Source organism: Anomaloglossus baeobatrachus, chromosome 1 (assembly GCF_048569485.1).
Source record: "Anomaloglossus baeobatrachus isolate aAnoBae1 chromosome 1, aAnoBae1.hap1, whole genome shotgun sequence".
Lineage (NCBI taxonomy): Eukaryota > Metazoa > Chordata > Amphibia > Anura > Aromobatidae > Anomaloglossus > Anomaloglossus baeobatrachus.
In genome coordinates this window covers 866,572,061-866,589,500 of record NC_134353.1, presented here as the reverse complement: position 1 = coordinate 866,589,500, position 17,440 = coordinate 866,572,061, and the positions used below count along the sequence as shown (strand labels likewise).

The window sequence follows — 17,440 nt, the reverse complement described above, 5'->3', positions numbered from 1 at the left end:
TCGGGCAGACGTTTCTGTGTAATGTAAAATGTTTTCATACATTGTCCAAAGCATTGATGCTTTTCGGGAAGGCTAAGTTCACATTTCCGTTGTTTTGCATCAGTCACATGGGTTGATTGACGCATGTGACTGATGCGCTGTACAACGGATGACAAAGAACAGAATTCTTTGTCGGACTCCGTTGTGTGCGGGGGACGGAGCGCGAGGGGGGCGGAGATCAGGGTGGGTGGAGCCGAGCGGGGCCGTGGCACTGAGGACGTCAGTGACGCGGGGACTGCAGGGCTGGGGACAGGTGTGTGTGTGTGTGTGTGTGTGTGTATGTGTATGCGTGTATGCGTACATGCTAAGTGCGGGAGGGGGCGGAGCCGAGCGGGGAAGTGTCAGGCTCCTTGCACAGTGTATCCAGGGTAAATATCGGGTATAAGCAAAGCACTTTTTGCTTGGTTACCCGATATTTATCTTGGTTACCAGCGTACACCACTTAGCGCTGGCTCCCTGCACCCGTAACCAGTGTAAATATCCGGTAACTAACCAAAGCGCATTGCTTGGTTACCCGATGTGTATCCTGGTTACGGGTGCAGGGAGCCAGAGAGAGCATGCGCAGCAAAATCCTACGGATTGCGCTGCTCAAAAAACGTTACAGGCTGTGTTGCTCCAACCCGGCGGTCAGTTAAAAAACAACTGACCGCGACGCAGCCGATGCAACGCAGCATCATCAGTCGCAATCCGTCACTAATAGAAGTCTATGGGGAAAAACTGGATTCCTGCAAAATATTTTGCAGGATACCGTAATTCCTCAAGGCGACGGATTGTGACTGATGCAAAACAACGGAAGTGTGAACTTAGCCTAACAGAGATCCTTTTTCTTTCCCATATTGCTTAAAACCTGTGGCCTGCATAATAATGTGGAACAAGTAGCTTTCCATTAATTGGGCTCATCTGGCAAACCAATGATCCAAAGATCCCTCAGACACAAGACCATCCATGAGTTTATGGGAAAACAAAAAATTAATCTTTATGAAACCTAAATCCATTCTGCATAATAATTTGGAGCGCAGTGTACTCCTAGAACATCATACAGAGCTAACAGAAGGTCCTTATGGGTCAGTATACATTAGCAAACTTTTTTGTGTTACAGAATAGTTCAGCCAGTTACATTCCAAGGTATATTGTGATTTCTTTATTTTTCATGTACAAGGGGAAGCTATTTTCAGTGTTTCTCGTGGTATATGTATACACTGGGGTATGCTTCATCACTGTGGAAATTGTACATCAGGACATTATTCACACCAGTGCTACCAATGTAGGCTGTGAACGTGATGTAAGTAGGGCCTAATCTGAGGCATGACGATCATGACGGATGGTATTGACCTCTAATTGGTTTGTCAATAAATAATTGAAATCTCTTAGAATGAAACGTAAGGCTGCGGCCACATCAACGTATTGCATGGTCCCTGTGAGTTACTGCCCTACAGTCTCCTGACCTGAAGTAACAGCCACATATCACTACAAGGCTGCCAGCTCTGGTCAGGAGACCATTGCAATCATGAAGTCGAACATATAAAGTGGGGAAATAAGTACCGTATTTGATACACTGACGATTTTGCTAATTTTCCCACCTAAAAAGAATGGAGAGGTCTGTAATTATTATTGTAGGTACAGATCAACTGTGACAGACAGAATAAACAAAAAATCCTGAAAATCCCATTGTATGATTTTGCATTTTATTGCATAAAATAAGTATTTGATACAATAGAAAAACAGAACTTAATATTTAGTACAGAAACCTTTGTTTGCATTTACAGAGGTCACATGTTTCCTGTAGTTCTTGACCAGATTTGCACACACTGTGGCAGGGGTTTTGGCCCACTTCTCCATACAGATCGTCTCCAGATCTTTCAGGCTGTCGCTGGGTAACATTGAGTTTCAGCTCCTCCAAAGATTTTCAATTGAGCTCAGGTCTGGAGACTGGCTAGGCCACTCCAGGAACCTTGAAATGCTTCTTATGGAGCCACTCCTTTGTTTCCTTGGCTGTGTGTTTCGGGTCATTGTCATGCTGGAAGACCCAGCCACGTCCTATCTTACCTGAGGGATGGAGGTTGTTGACCAATATTTTGCGATACATGACCCCATCCATTCTCCCTTCAATACGGTGCAGTCGTCCTGTCCCCTTTGCAGAAAAGCACCCCCACAGTATGATATTTACACTCCCATGCTTCACGGTTGGAATGGTGTTCTTGGGGTTGTACTCATACTTATTCTTCCTAGAAACATGGTGAGTAAAGTTGATACTAAAGAGTTCTGTTTTGATCTCATCGTACCACATGACCTACTATGCCTCCTCTGGTTCATCCAGATGGTCATTTGTGAACTTCAAATGGGCCTGTACTGTACATGTGCTGGTTTGAGCAGGTGGACCTTGCGTGCCCTGCAGGATTTTAATCCATGACGACGTAGTATGGATGTGGTCCCAGCTCTCTTCGGGTTAGACCAGGTGTAGTTCTGGGCTGATTCCTGACTTTTCTCAAAATCATCCTTACCCCATGAGGTGAGCTCTTCTGTTGAGCCCCTGACCAAGTAAGATTGACAGTCATCTTGTGTATCTTTCATTTTCTAATATTTGCTCCAACAGTTGTTGTCTTCTCACCAAGCTGCTTGCCTATTGTCCTTTAGCCCATCCCAGCCTTGTGCAGACCTTGACCTTGTGCAGGTCTACAGTTTTGTCCCTGGTGTCCTTAGACAGCTCTTTGGTCTTGGCCATGGTGGCGAGGTTGGAGAGTGATTCTGTGGATAGGTGTCTTTTATATAGGTAATGAGTTCAAACAAGTGCAATAAATACAGGTAGTGAGTGCAGAGTAGGGGGATTCTTAAAGAAAAGATAACAGGAGAGGCAGAATTCTTGTTGGTTGGTAGGTGATCAAATATTTATTTTTATGCAATAAAATTAAATTTTCTTTAAAAATCACATTTCTGTTGTATTTTGTTGGGGTGGGGGTTGGGGGGTTCTGTCTGTCACAGTTGGAGTGTACCTAAGAAAAAAATTCCACACCTCTCCATTCTTTGTAGGTGGGAAAACTTGCAAAATCGTCAGTGTATCAAATACTTATTTTCCCCACTGTGTAGACGTCTGTCTGGACACAACCCAATAGTAGTGTGAACGGAGTCTTAGCTCCTGGTTTTGGTTTACAATTACTGATGTAAAAAACCCACCAAATCAAGGTGTGACTGTGGCCTATCCCTGTAAAGCAGCAGGCTGCATGTATCTTCTGTGGGTAATGGAGAAGGGACGGTTAGCATTTTTACTACACATGTACAGGAGAAGTTAATACCCGAGAAGACCACAAGAACAAGGATGGCTCCACAAATCCGATGACTGGAGCACAATGCAGAGGGCCGTTCTGCAGGATATCGACACAATATTCCGTGTGTGCCTTATATAAGTATATGAGCTGTCAGATATGACGTATTCCTCACAATGAATGACTCGTTATCACACTGTGCAGCATTTACCTGTTTCTTCTTATCAGTGGTAATAACCTATTGTGTAAGTAAAACAATGCTTCAATGTGTCCGTATTTCACCAGTGTGAATAGCCATCTATTATGCCCTATTATATAGGATCTAAATAACCTGACCTACAATCAGAACATTCATTTTCTTTTATGTCCATGTTTCAAAGCAGACGGATTTTAACACTTTGGTTTTGTATGTTTTTTTCTTTTTTTTTTTTTTTGTTCTTTTCTCTTTTGTGTGATTATATGTGCATTATTAGATGACTAGCCTGGAAAAGGCAGATCTGTTACACATGCCTGAGTAAGGCACTGTTTGCCGTGCCACTAAGCCAGACGTCAAGGGAAAACCTACATGTGAGGATGAGCTCTCCGAGTCTGACTACCGAAGATGGACGCCCTGTCTCTGTGTTGTTTTTTTTTGTTTTTTTTTGTTCTTTCTTTTTCTTTTTTTCTTTTTATCCCTTCCATCCCCTTTTATTTTATTTGCTATTTTTACCCCTCTTCCTAAACATATTAGGTGTTTTCTTTATGTAAACTAGCCAATGTCTTGTGTGATTAATTTCTTTGTTGCCATAAATCATACAATCCGAGTATTACCTGGGTTGCTGTTATGAAATGCTGCTTCTACCTGACAGCAGTGACTGATTCTACTTTATTCACAGGATCGCTTTTAGATTTAGGCTATGTGCGCACGTTGCGTAATTACATGCAGTTACGCTGCGCTTTATAGTGCAGCGTAACTGCATGCGTCCTGCGTCCCCTGCATAATCTATGGAGATTGTGCAGGGGCCGTGCGCACGTGGCGTCTTAGAGCGCAGCGCTTCGGCTGCTGCCCGAAGCGCGTGTTCTAAGAAGTGACATGTCACTTCTTCCGTGCGCTTTGCCGGCAGCCCCTGCTCTGTCTATGGCAGGAGCTGCATGCAGAGCGCACGTTCTCTGCCGGCACCATGCGCTTTAGAACGGAGCTTTTCAGCTGCGCTCTGAAGCGCACCTTTTAGGTGCGGTGCAGAGCGCACACGTGCGCACATAGCCTTAGAGTAAAAATGGTTCATATAGTTCTACTTTTTATTTTTTTATTTTATTTTTTACGGATACTCTTAAAGGCAGCTATCATATTTGTTTTGATGCACGTGGTTATTTACTATAGATGGTATTTTTTTTGTCTATTGTTTTTGTATTAGTCGTTATAATTTTTATTGTTTATTTCATATACTCAGGTTAGTATGATTAGAACAGCTTCATGGTTTGTGAAGGAGGGAGCTAGACTAGTCACTTTTCCAGTCTCTGCTATAACTAGGAGTACACAAATGTTGTACATTGTATCTTTCAACACACAGTGGAACCTTGGATTATTAGCATAATTGGTTCCGGGAGTGAGCTCTTAATCCAAGTTACTCTCATATCAAAGCGAATTTTCCCATAGGAAATAATTGAAATGCAGAAAATTCGTTCCATAACCAAAAATATTTACTGTATTTATACAAACTTATTACAGTAATACCAAATAATGTACTGTATTCATATAAATTATTACAGTACACTTATACAAAGTACTTTACAGTACAGTAAAAACAAAAACAAATTAAACTGCACATTAGCTTATAATAGAATTGTTGGTGTGCGGGAGGTACAATATAAGCAATGTGCTGTTCTGGTTATCAATAAGAAAGAACAATTCTGTATCCACAAATTCAAATTGAAAGACATGCTACATAGTATATACCAGTGATGGCGAACCTGTGGCACTCCAGCTGTTGCAAAACTACAATTCCCATCATGTCTTCACAGCCAAAGCTTTTGCTTTGAATGGCCAGGCATGATGGGAATTGTAGTTTTGCAACAGCTGGAGTGCCACAGGTTCGCCATCACTGGTATATACTGTACTGTACAATGGTATACAGTACATATGTATAGAAAGTTACCTCCAGAGCAGGTCAGAGCGCGGTGAAAGGACAAAACCGGAAGTGTGAACGATGAGTATTTGCTCTTATTGCAAAACATTGCTCTTAAACCAAGTTACACATTTTTAAAAAGCTTTGCTTGTCTTTCAAAACGCTCTCAAACCAAGTTACTCTTAATCCAAGGTTCTACTGTAATTATATACCTATTATGATTGAGACAGGCTGTGTGCGCACGCTGCAGAAAATTGCTACACTTCAAAACTGCACCTTGTGCCCGAAAAAACGCGTCCAAAGAACACATGTTTTTGACGGGTTTCAGTGGGTTGTTTTTGGTGCGTTTACACCAGGTGTACTGTATATTGTGTCTGCTGGATTTTTTTGTTTTGTTTTGAGAGACTTTTTGTGGCTCTTTTTAGCAATTGTAATTTTTTTTTTTATTTTTCTTGTATTTTTTGCGGGACGAGTTTTCCTTTTGAATGACACCAATCGGTCTGCCCCATATTGCCCTAGAAAACAAAATTCCAAGTGCTGTGAAATTGCAAAAAATATGCAATTGCACAGATTGTTTTTTTTTTTTGTTTTTTTTTTTTATTTACTTCACTATATGGTAAAACTGACCTGGAATATAATTCTCCAGGTCAGTGCAAATTTGTAGATACCAATTTTTTGTATAAGTTTGTAGAAAACAGAAACAGAATTGTACTTTTGTTACCATTTTCCGAGACCCGTAGCATCTCATTTTTGGGGATCTGGGGCTCAGTAATGGCTTATTTTTTGTGTCTTGAGCTGACATTTTTAATTATACAATTCTTGAATAGATGTGTTGTTTTGATCGCCTGTTATTGCATTTTAATTCAAACAAAAAAAACAATTCTGACATTTTTATTTTTTTTCTTGCTATGTCCTTTATGGATCAAATTAATTGCTTTTATATTTTGATAGATCGGGTATTAGTCCACTTAGGGGACTTTTTATACTGGTACTATTTGATTGCTTCTGATGATCACAGAGGGGCTTAAGCATCACTCTGATCAGCAGAAATATGGTTCTCCTGTGAATGCCAGCGCTCTGCCGGCACTCACAGGAAGTGAGTCATGAAAGCGTCAGCGGTCGTCAGCTGACACCATGCTGGCATGGCAAGCCATTGGCATGCACGGGAGAGCCGATGGTGGCAGGAAATGGTGCAGTCCCCGCTGGAGCATGATAGATCATACTGTCAGAGTTTGACAGCGCCATCTAACTAGTTAGCATGTGCGGGTGGATCTCCGATCCACCCTCGCCTGTTAGCTACACGTGTCTGTTGATCAGGAGTCCAAGTGTATTCAGCCTCCACCCATTATGGCTGAATGACCGCTGCAGCTTGGACTGAGCAGTGTGAGAGCTCAGCAAAGAGGGGGGCGCTGAGTAACTGTCAATCTGACTAGAAAACTGTCCCCAGGTTTAGAAAACACCCTTCTTGGCAAGTCCGATGTTCATGGAAAGGGGTCATTCATTGAGTTGCTATTAATTGGTGATCACACAGAGCAGCTCTGAGGAGGGTAATGATTTCTAGAGCAACATGGAGCGGTCACATCGTACACCAATGTGACTGCTCCGCGCTGCGCTCTTCAATTCATTACCCTCCTTAGAGCTGCTCTGTGTGATCACCAATTAATAGCAACTCAATGATTGACCCCTTTTACACTGCACTTGCCAAGTGGACATGCTTTGGCTGCAATGCTTCCTTTCGCCTGTGGTGGCGCTGCAGAGGATTGGGACACTTGCTGATCAGATTACAGCCGATCACTTGATCCCAGCAGCATTATGCCTTCTAATAAACATATTTTCCAGAAACTCTTCAAACATATAGAAGAGTAGTGAAAAGTATACAAGTCCTTTAAGACTATATTCCCTTATTTATTATGGGCCTGTTATTTGATGTAATCACATTTCCTCTATGGTAAGTTTCTAAACTAAAAGTGTTTGAGCATTTTAACGTAATAATGGAAACGACTAGTGGGATGGATGTTAGATTTTACTATTGTCTCATACAGATTTTTTTTTTCCCCCAAGAAAAAATATTGAATTTCTTATTGAAAATCCCCCATTAGTTTTGAATGGAGTTTACCCCACTTTATCTTTTACGTTTAGTGTACATAATAATTTGATTTGGCTGCGCCATTTTTGTTTTGGACAGAACACTCTTTTTCCAGTTTCACAAAATTGGTGCCGGTGCGCTAATTTAAGGGAATCTGTCAGCAAGTTTTTACTATGTAAGTTGTAGCCAGCATGTAATAGGGGTTAAACAAGAGTCATCTGTGCTTCTGCTGTTGTTTACTTAAAGGCCTAATCACTTGGTGATTATCATTGCTGTGGCTAGGTGGCTCCTGCCATGTTGTCCAGCATGCCCTATCCTGTATTGACACCTCAATGTACAATCTTTATAGAGAGTCGGGAGTGAGCAGGGACATCTCTCAGCTCTACTGCTTTCCTAAATCTAAAACCTCAGATTACATCAGAAGGGCTGCAGCCAGTAATGTAAATGATACATCATTAGATTCAGAGTCTCTTTACCTACATCATGCTGCTCTCCAATAAGGTAGCATAAACCTGCTGACAAATTCCCTTTAAAGGGGCCATACCCAGATACAGAAAGAGGAAAACGCATCTGAAAATGCAGATCCTTGTATAGTGTCAAGAGATGTTGGAAATGTAGCATTACATTCCAGCCAATAATTTTTTTCCCCCTAAAATGCATAGACAGGCCTATCAGAGCGGCAGCCACTATTTAGCAGCTTACCATGTTGGGGATCTCAAGTGAGTCACCTAGCTTTATGATGCTGTTATGCTGTAGTAGGGCACGTGCAGTTGGGTCCTTATTGTGGCTGGGCGTACACGCATTAACTGCATACCAAGTGTCAAAGAGCCACTGTGGTTTTTGTCATCATAAGGCTTCTTTATGTGAACACCGCCTTAGAGCTGTGGCTACATTGCAATTTGTGGCGTGACTACAAACATTTCTGCCACTTGTGCAACAAATTTTAGAGCTGCAATTTTGCTGTAAAAAAAAAAGTCAACTCACTGGCAAGTTGCAGAACATGCGACTTGCATTAAAATCTTTGGCAACTGAGGAGTTAGGTGCAAAAATGCTAAAACATTTAGAGCTCTGAATTGCAATTGTGATCGTTCACAGGTCAATATGACGCTATGGGAAATCGTCAGAATGATGTCGCACCAACACCATAATCACAAAAACAACTCTTTCTTTTGCCAAGGAGTCTTCTGCAAATGTTGCTGCACATCACACTCACCAGAATGCTGTTAGTAAGGCCTCTTTCACATGTCAGTCAAAAACACACGTTTTTCACTGACGTGTTAAAGATTCATTTCTTTTTCGCTCCTAATTGGGAGACCCAGACAGTGGGTGTATAGCTACTGCCTCTGGAGGCCGCACAAAGAACTACACTTAAAAGTGTAAGGCCCCTCCCCTTCTGGCTATACACCCTCCCGTAGGAGTACGGATTCCTCAGTTTTAGCTTTGTGCGAAGGAGGTCAGACACGCACGCATAGCTCCATTGTTTTTAGTCAGCAGCAGCTGCTGACTATGTCGGATGGAAGAAAAGAGGGCCCATACAGGGCTCCCAGCATGCTCCCTTCTCACCCCACTGTATGTCGGAGGTGTTTGTAAGGTTGAGGTACCCATTGCGGGTACGGCGGCTGGAGCCCACATGCTGATTCCTTCCCCATCCCTTTTTACAGGGCTCTGGGTGAAGTGGGATTTACTGGTCTCCAGGCACTGAGACCGTGCTCCATCTACAGCCCCTGGAGAAGATGCTGGATGGAGCGGAGTACATCAGGGACATGGCCCTGCTTCCTCAAGGTACTCTGTGTCCCCGTGCATTTGGCGCTCACACCGCAGCATGCTGGGTGTTGTAGTGCGCCGGGGACATCAGCGCTGCGGCGCTTGTGCCATGGCCTCATTCAGCTTCGCTGAAGCAGGCACACTTTTGGGAAACGGTCGCGCCGGCCGCTGGGACTGCGGCGCGGCTGGCACTTGTGGTGCGCCGGGGACTTCAGCGCGGGCCGCGCTTTTACGGCGGCCGCGCTGATAACTCGAGTCCCCGGCTTTTGCGGCCTAGTTCCGTTCGTTCCCGCCCCCAGACCTGCCAGTCAGGAGAGGGGCGGGACGCTGGTCAGTGCATCAGCGCTGAGGGCTGGAGTCGTTTTTACATACTCCAGCCCTCACAATAGGCACAGAGGGGACACTGTTTCCCGCACTTTTGTTTGGGAACTCCCACGGACCGCCCCTCTCCACAGACGCCGGCAGCCATTCCTGCTGACACGCTGAGCTGCAGAGGGGAGCCGGGGAGACCCAGACAAGGAATTCTGCGCCTCTTACCCGCTATTCAGCGGGCGGTAAGCAGCCCTCAGGGCTCACCCCCTCTTGTGCCAGTAGTAATCTTAGTATTTTGTTCCTGCAAATACTTTGTACTGCATAGCGCTGGTCGCCCTTTGGCTATAGACTCTCTCACATTGCAGAGAGCCAACAGCATGTCGTCCACAAAACGCAAGGGTGCCAAGGCACAGACATTATATGCTTCCTGTACCGCATGTGGGACTTTTCTACCGGCAGGCTCCACTGACCCCCATTGTGTGCAGTGCTCGGCCCCTGCGGCACTTGCACAGTCGGGACCTCTGCTGGACGTGACCCAGGGTGTACCACCTGTGAATGCTGTCCAGGTGACAGGAACTGAGTTTACAGCTTTTGCTGACAGAATGTCTCTCACTATGTCACAAATTCTTGACACATTGCGAGCTAGGCCTGTACTTCAGGCCACGGACACTGTGCAATCATTGCCCCCTGGTCCCCCTCAGCTGAATTACCTCCAAGCTCCGGGACGGGCACATACACCTCAGGGTGAAGACTCTGACTCGGACGATGGCCCCAGGCAACCTAAGCGGGCTCGCTATGAGGGGCCTTCACATTCATCTCAATGGTCAGGATCCCAGCGAGATGAATCTATGGGTGATGAGGCGGACGTAACTGATCAGGATTCTGATCCTGGGACCGCTCTCAATCTAGATACACCAGATGGTGACGCCATAGTTAATGATCTTATAGCGTCCATCAATAAGATGTTAAATATTTCCCCACCAGCTCCTCTTGTAGAGGAGTCAGCTTCGCAGCACGAGAGAATCCATTTCAGATATCCTAAGCGTACATTAAGCACTTTTCTGGACCACGCTGACTTAGAGACGCAATCCAGAAACCCCACGCTTATCCGGAAAGGCGTTTTTCTAAACGGCTTAAAGATACACGCTATCCTTTTCCCCCTGAGGTGGTCAAGGGTTGGACCCAGTGTCCAAAAGTGGATCCTCCAATTTCCAGGCTTGCAGCTAGATCCTTGGTTGCAGTTGAAGATGGAGCGGCACTTAAAGATGCCACTGACAGGCAGATGGAGCTCTGGCTGAAATCCATCTATGAAGCGATTGGAGCGTCGTTAGCGCCATCTTTTGCTGCCGTATGGGCACTCCAAGCTATCTCAGCCGGGCTTGTGCAAGTCGACTCAGTCACACGTGCATTTGCCCCGCAGGTAGCACCATTGACCTCGCAAATGGCGGCATTCGCGTCGTACGCAATTAATGCTGTTCTTGACGCTACAAGCCGCACGGCAGTGGCGTCAGCCAACTCCGTTGTTTTGCGTAGGGCCCTGTGGTTGAGACATTGGAAGGCAGATTCTCATTCCAAGAAGTGCTTAACCAATTTGCCTTTTTCTCGTGACCGATTGTTTGGAGAGCGTTTGGATGAAATCATCAAACACTCCAAGGGTAAGGACTCATCCTTACCGCAACACAGACAAAACAAACCCCAACAGAGGAAGGGTCAGTCTGGTTATCGGTCCTTTCGAGGACCGGGCAGGTCCCAATTCGCCTCGTCAAAAAAGACTCAAAAAGACCAGAGACGCTCAGATTCTTGGAGGTCTCAGTCACGCCCAAAAAGGACAGCCGGAGGAACCGTTGCCAAGACGGCGTCCTCCTGACTTGCAGTCTCCGATTCCCACACCCTCGGTCGGTGGGAGGCTTTCCCACTTTGGCGACATTTGGCTGTCACGCGTCAAAGACCGTTGGGTGAGGGATATTCTGTCTCACGGGTACAGGATAGAGTTCAGTTCTCGTCCGCCAACTCGTTTCTTCAGAACTTCTCCACCACCAGACCGAGCCGATGCTCTGTTGCAGGCGGTGGCCGCTCTAAAGGCGGAAGGAGTGGTGACCTCCGTCCCTCTTCAGGAACAAAGTCACGGTTTTTACTCCAATCTGTTTGTGGTCCCAAAAAAGGACGGATCGTATCGACCCGTCCTGGATCTAAAGTTGCTCAACAGACACGTAAAAGTCAGGAGGTTCCGGATGGAATCCCTACGCTCCGTCATAGCCTCAATGTCTCAAGGAGATTTTCTAGCATCAATAGATATCAAAGATGCGTATCTCCACGTGCCGATTGCGCCAGAGCATCAGCGTTTCCTACGCTTCGTCATACACGACGAACACCTGCAGTTCGTAGCGTTACCTTTCGGTCTGGCAACAGCCCCCCGGGTCTTCACCAAGGTCATGGCAGCAGTAGTAGCTGTTCTGCACTCGCAAGGTCACTCGGTCATCCCGTATCTAGACGACCTGCTTATAAAGGCACCCTCTCAAGAGGCATGCCAACACAGTCTGAAGGTGGCACTAGACACTCTCCAGAGTTTCGGGTGGATTATCAACTTTCCAAAGTCTCATCTAACCCCGACCCAATCTCTGACTTATCTTGGCATGGAGTTTCATACTCTCTCAGCGATAGTGAAGCTTCCACTGGACAAGCAGTGTTCGCTACGGACAGGAGTGCAATCTCTCCTTCAGAGCCAGTCGCACTCACTGAGGCGCCTCATGCATTTCCTAGGAAAGATGGTAGCAGCAATGGAGGCGGTCCCGTTCGCGCAGTTTCATCTGCGCCCTCTACAATGGGACATTCTACGCCAATGGGATGGGAAATCGACGTCCCTCGACAGGACTGTCTCCCTCTCTCAGACTGCCAAGGACTCTCTGCGTTGGTGGCTTCTCCCCACCTCATTGTCACAGGGAAAGTCGTTCCTTCCCCCGTCCTGGGCAGTGGTCACGACGGATGCGAGCCTATCAGGGTGGGGAGCGGTGTTTCTCCACCACAGGGCTCAGGGGACGTGGACTCAGGAAGAGTCCACCCTGCAGATCAATGTTCTGGAAATCAGAGCAATCTATCTTGCTCTGCGAGCCTTCCAACAATGGCTGGAAGGCAAGCAGATTCGGATTCAGTCGGACAATTCCACGGCGGTGGCGTACATCAACCACCAAGGGGGAACACGCAGTCGCCAAGCCTTTCAGGAAGTCCGGCGGATTTTGACGTGGGTGGAAAGCAAAGCGTCCACCATATCCGCAGTTCACATCCCAGGCGTGGAAAACTGGGAAGCAGACTTTCTCAGTCGCCAGGGCATGGACGCAGGAGAATGGTCCCTTCACCCGGACGTGTTTCAGCAGATCTGTTGCCGCTGGGGGACGCCGGACGTCGATCTGATGGCGTCACGGCACAACAACAAGGTCCCAGTTTTCATGGCACGGTCTCACGATCACCGAGCGCTGGCGGCAGACGCCTTGGTTCAGGATTGGTCGCAATTCCGACTCCCCTATGTGTTCCCACCTCTAGCATTGTTACCCAGAGTTCTCCGGAAAATCAGGTCCGACTGCCATCGAGCCATTCTCGTCGCTCCAGACTGGCCAAGAAGGTCGTGGTACCCGGATCTGTGGCATCTCACGGTAGGCCAACCGTGGGCACTACCAGACCGTCCAGATTTGCTGTCTCAAGGGCCGTTTTTCCATCTGAATTCTGCGGCCCTGAACCTGACTGTGTGGCCATTGAGTCCTGGATCCTAGCGGCCTCAGGTTTATCTCATGAAGTTGTTGCCACAATGAGACAGGCTAGAAAACCATCCTCAGCTAAGATCTATCACAGGACGTGGAAGATATTCTTAGCTTGGTGCTTGGCTCAAGGGTTTTCTCCCTGGCCATTTGCATTGCCAATTTTTCTTTCCTTCCTGCAGTCTGGGTTGGAAAAAGGTTTGTCGCTTAGCTCTCTTAAGGGTCAAGTCTCCGCGCTATCCGTATTCTTTCAGAAGCGCTTGGCACGGCTTTCTAAAGTACGCACGTTTCTCCAAGGAGTTTGTCATATCGTTCCTCCTTACAGACGGCCATTGGAACCCTGGGATCTAAACAAGGTTCTCATTGCTCTCCAGAAGCCGCCTTTCGAGCCTTTGAAAGAGGTTTCCCTTTCTCGGCTTTCACAAAAAGTAGTTTTTCTTGTGGCGGTCACGTCTCTTCGAAGAGTGTCCGAGCTAGCGGCGTTATCTTGCAAATCTCCCTTCCTGGTGTTTCACCAAGACAAGGTAGTACTGCGTCCAATTCCAGAGTTTTCTCCCAAGGTGGTTTCTTCCTTTCATCTCAATCAGGATATCACTTTGCCATCTTTGTGTCCGCATCCAGTTCACCAATTTGAAAAAGGTTTACATCTGTTGGACCTGGTGAGAGCACTCAGGATTTACATTTCTCGCACGGCGTCTCTACGCCGTTCTGATGCGCTCTTTGTCCTAGTCGCTGGTCAGCATAAGGGATCGCAAGCTTCCAAATCCACCCTGGCGCGGTGGATCAAGGAACCAATTCTTCACACATACCGTTCTGCTGGGCTTCCGATTCCATCTGGACTGAAGGCCCATTCTACCAGAGCCGTGGGTGCGTCCTGGGCATTGCGGCATCAGGCTACGGCTCAGCAGGTGTGCAAGGCGGCTACCTGGTCGAGTCTGCACACGTTTACCAAACACTATCAAGTGCATACCTACGCTTCGGCAGATGCCAGCCTAGGTAGACAGGTCCTTCAGGCGGCGGTGGCCCACCTGTAGGAAAGGGCTGTCTGACAGCCCGTTCATGTGGTATCTTTTTACCCACCCAGGGACTGCTTTTGGACGTCCCACTGTCTGGGTCTCCCAATTAGGAGCGAAAAAGAAGAAGGGAATTTTGTTTACTTACCGTAAATTCCTTTTCTTCTAGCTCCAATTGGGAGACCCAGCACCCGCCCTATTTGTTCTTAGGGTTTCGTTTTTCGGGTGCACATGTTGTTCATGTTGTTTCTTAAGTTCTCCGATCTTGTTATCGGATTGAATTTGTTTTTGAAACTGTTATTGGCTTTCCTCCTTCTTGCTTTGGTACTAAAACTGAGGAATCCGTACTCCTACGGGAGGGTGTATAGCCAGAAGGGGAGGGGCCTTACACTTTTAAGTGTAGTTCTTTGTGCGGCCTCCAGAGGCAGTAGCTATACACCCACTGTCTGGGTCTCCCAATTGGAGCTAGAAGAAAAGGAATTTACGGTAAGTAAACAAAATTCCCTTCTTTTCCCTCCTTGTGCCGTGATTTTGGTACACGTGTGTTCTCTGTGTGCTATCCGTGATAGCGCACGGAATTAAAGCACTCTTATACTCACCTCTCCCCGCCACTGCTCTCTGTGGTGCTGCTGTCTCCCCTTTGCTGTTACTTCCAGGTTGCGATGCAGTGACTATTCACAAGCATAATTAGAGGCCTGGAAGCAGGAGACAGCAGCGGCCAGAGACAGCATCGCTGGAGACAGGTGACTATAGCAATAATTTTATTTCAAAGATACGTGTTTTCTCTGTTGTGGTATGTGTGACATCCAGAGAAAAACGGACTTGTCTCCATGTGGGACACATAAAAACGCGTGTGTGCTGCCTGGAAACAACATACGTACCAAAATCACTTAAGTGTGAAGGAGGGCTAAAAGGGATCAGGGTTCTGAAAGCCACAATCATTTTGTGAAGGTGTTAGTGATGAGTGAGCACTACCATGCTCAGGAGCTCGGTACTTCTAATGAGAAGTTGGATGTTCGGATAGGCGCGACTAGAGCACCCAACTAATAATGGAACTCAATGGGGAACTCAAGCATTTTTACTATAAATCTTTTGGAAAAATGCTCAAGTCCCAATATAATGTACACGAGTCGCGCCCATCCAAGCGTCCAACTGCTTGTTAAGAGTACCGAGCACCCCAGCATGGTAGTGTTCACTTATCACTACGAGGTGTATCATAACAATATCAATACCCTTTTAAAGGTGGTATACAAGGACATCCCCCTCATGAAAATAATCTCAATGAAACCCACTCTTCACTTGTAAAACCCCAATAACTTGTACATATTCCATAGCAAATAATAAATGGGGCATTATGGTATTCCCATGTTATAAAATGATGGCATATTGTTAGGATGTACCATTCTTTAGGATCGGGGAGAGGGCCTATTGACCGTGAGAATGAATGGTAGCCTCGCTGGCTCGTGCTCTGCTGTGCAGGGAATTGCGCTGCAGCCACATTGCAGTGAGTGGGGCCGGCTGCGGTTCCCTGCGCAGCATGTAGATTGGTGCTGGGAAAACTGTCCTCTTTAGGATCAGTGGATCTTGGAGGTCCAGCGCTGTCGCTTTATAAGATGGGCATACCCCTGTAATGTAAGCCACTACAGTTACCAAGTATTCTATTGGCCAGTTATTGCAGAGGTTAGGCTCCTTACTAATGTGTATTTTCCATGTCGTGCCTGTGCCTAATGTTGCATCTCCCATGCTTTTTCTGGTTAGACCCCTTTGATATAATTCTTCAGTTATAGACTTCTAAAGCAATCTGCACGTCCCGGGATATTGCGAATACAGTGATCACTACTACTTGTGCAAATTAGCTAAAATCCAACCCTGCTGATATCTGCTCTTCATGGCAAGACTTTCCTTTGTGGTAGGACTGTGCCCGTTTTTAGCTGGCTTGCATGGTGTTTCTTAATTGACCATAATCACACCGATAAGCACTAAATTTATCTTAATTTGTATAGAAGTTTAATTCCCACGCTAGCTCGCAATCCAGTAACCCCAATAATAATCTTACTGAGGAGAGACCATTGATGAGAAGTTGTATATTATTCTCCCTGTTTTTTTTTCCTTTTTTTTTTTATTATTTTATTTCTTTTGCTTCACTTTTATTTATTACGTTTTGGTAACTTGCATTTTTTTGGGGATTAAACTTTAAAAAATGTTCTTCTTTTCTGTATCTGATGTTCTGTGTGCTATTAGTGATGCAGCCAACACGAACGGTTGTCATGTGTAACACAACTTTCGATCAGCGTGAAAACAGCGCCCAGGAAAATGGCTCCATGCTTGATATCGTTTGGTTCATGAACCTTAAGTTTCCAGTACAGGTGACCCATAGCTCAAAGTGTTAAATACTTGTCTATTCAGTTTTGTAAGTAAAAATTCCAGTTGATGAGATTTAGTGTTTGAAGTTTTCCCTCACTTTTATTTTATTTCCTTGTAGATCAGGGTAATTACAGAAGAGGTGAAAATACCTTGAGTTTTTATTCTTTCTTGATAAGGATATACTAGTCCTTTTCTTTTGTTTGGTTTATGTAGTGGTTTAAAATCAGAAAATTTAACAGAGCCACAGAATTCCATGTAATAACATTAAGATTGTTGCCTCTACAGGTAAAATACCTGAAGAAGCCAAGGCCCTTTCTCTCTTGGCCCCAGCTCCAACATTATCTAGTCTGCTGCCTGGTGCTGGTCTGCTGCCGATACCTACTCCTACACCTAGTCCGTCTTCGCTGGCATCTGTGAGTATTATGGGATACTCTGAGAAGGTGTGAATGTGCAGAATTGTTATATATGCAAAGTTTTCTCAGTTTGTTGACACTTGTAAATTTAGAGATACAAGTGCATCTTAATAAATTAGAAAATCATCAAACAGTTAATTTATTTCAGTAATTCTATACAAACAGGGAAACGCATGTATTATATAGAGTCATTCCACACAGAGGGATCTATTCCTATATATTATATAGAGTCATTCCACACAGAGGGATCTATTCCTATATATATAGTCATTCCACACAGAGGGATCTATTGCTATATATTATATAGTCATTCCAGACAGAGGGATCTATTCCTA

The 17,440-nt window shown here is 45.6% G+C and overlaps 1 protein-coding gene across 2 annotated transcripts in view; it reads left to right on the top strand.

Annotated features, from left to right (window-relative positions):
- SREK1 (splicing regulatory glutamic acid and lysine rich protein 1) overlaps nt 1-17,440 on the top strand; it is a 153,092-nt gene that overhangs the window by 25,708 nt on the left and 109,944 nt on the right. For both annotated transcript variants that reach the window (XM_075326036.1, XM_075326028.1), the window contains exon 3: nt 16,978-17,105. In XM_075326036.1, the coding sequence (XP_075182151.1) occupies nt 16,978-17,105 (128 nt within the window). The remainder of the gene's footprint in view (nt 1-16,977; nt 17,106-17,440) is intronic.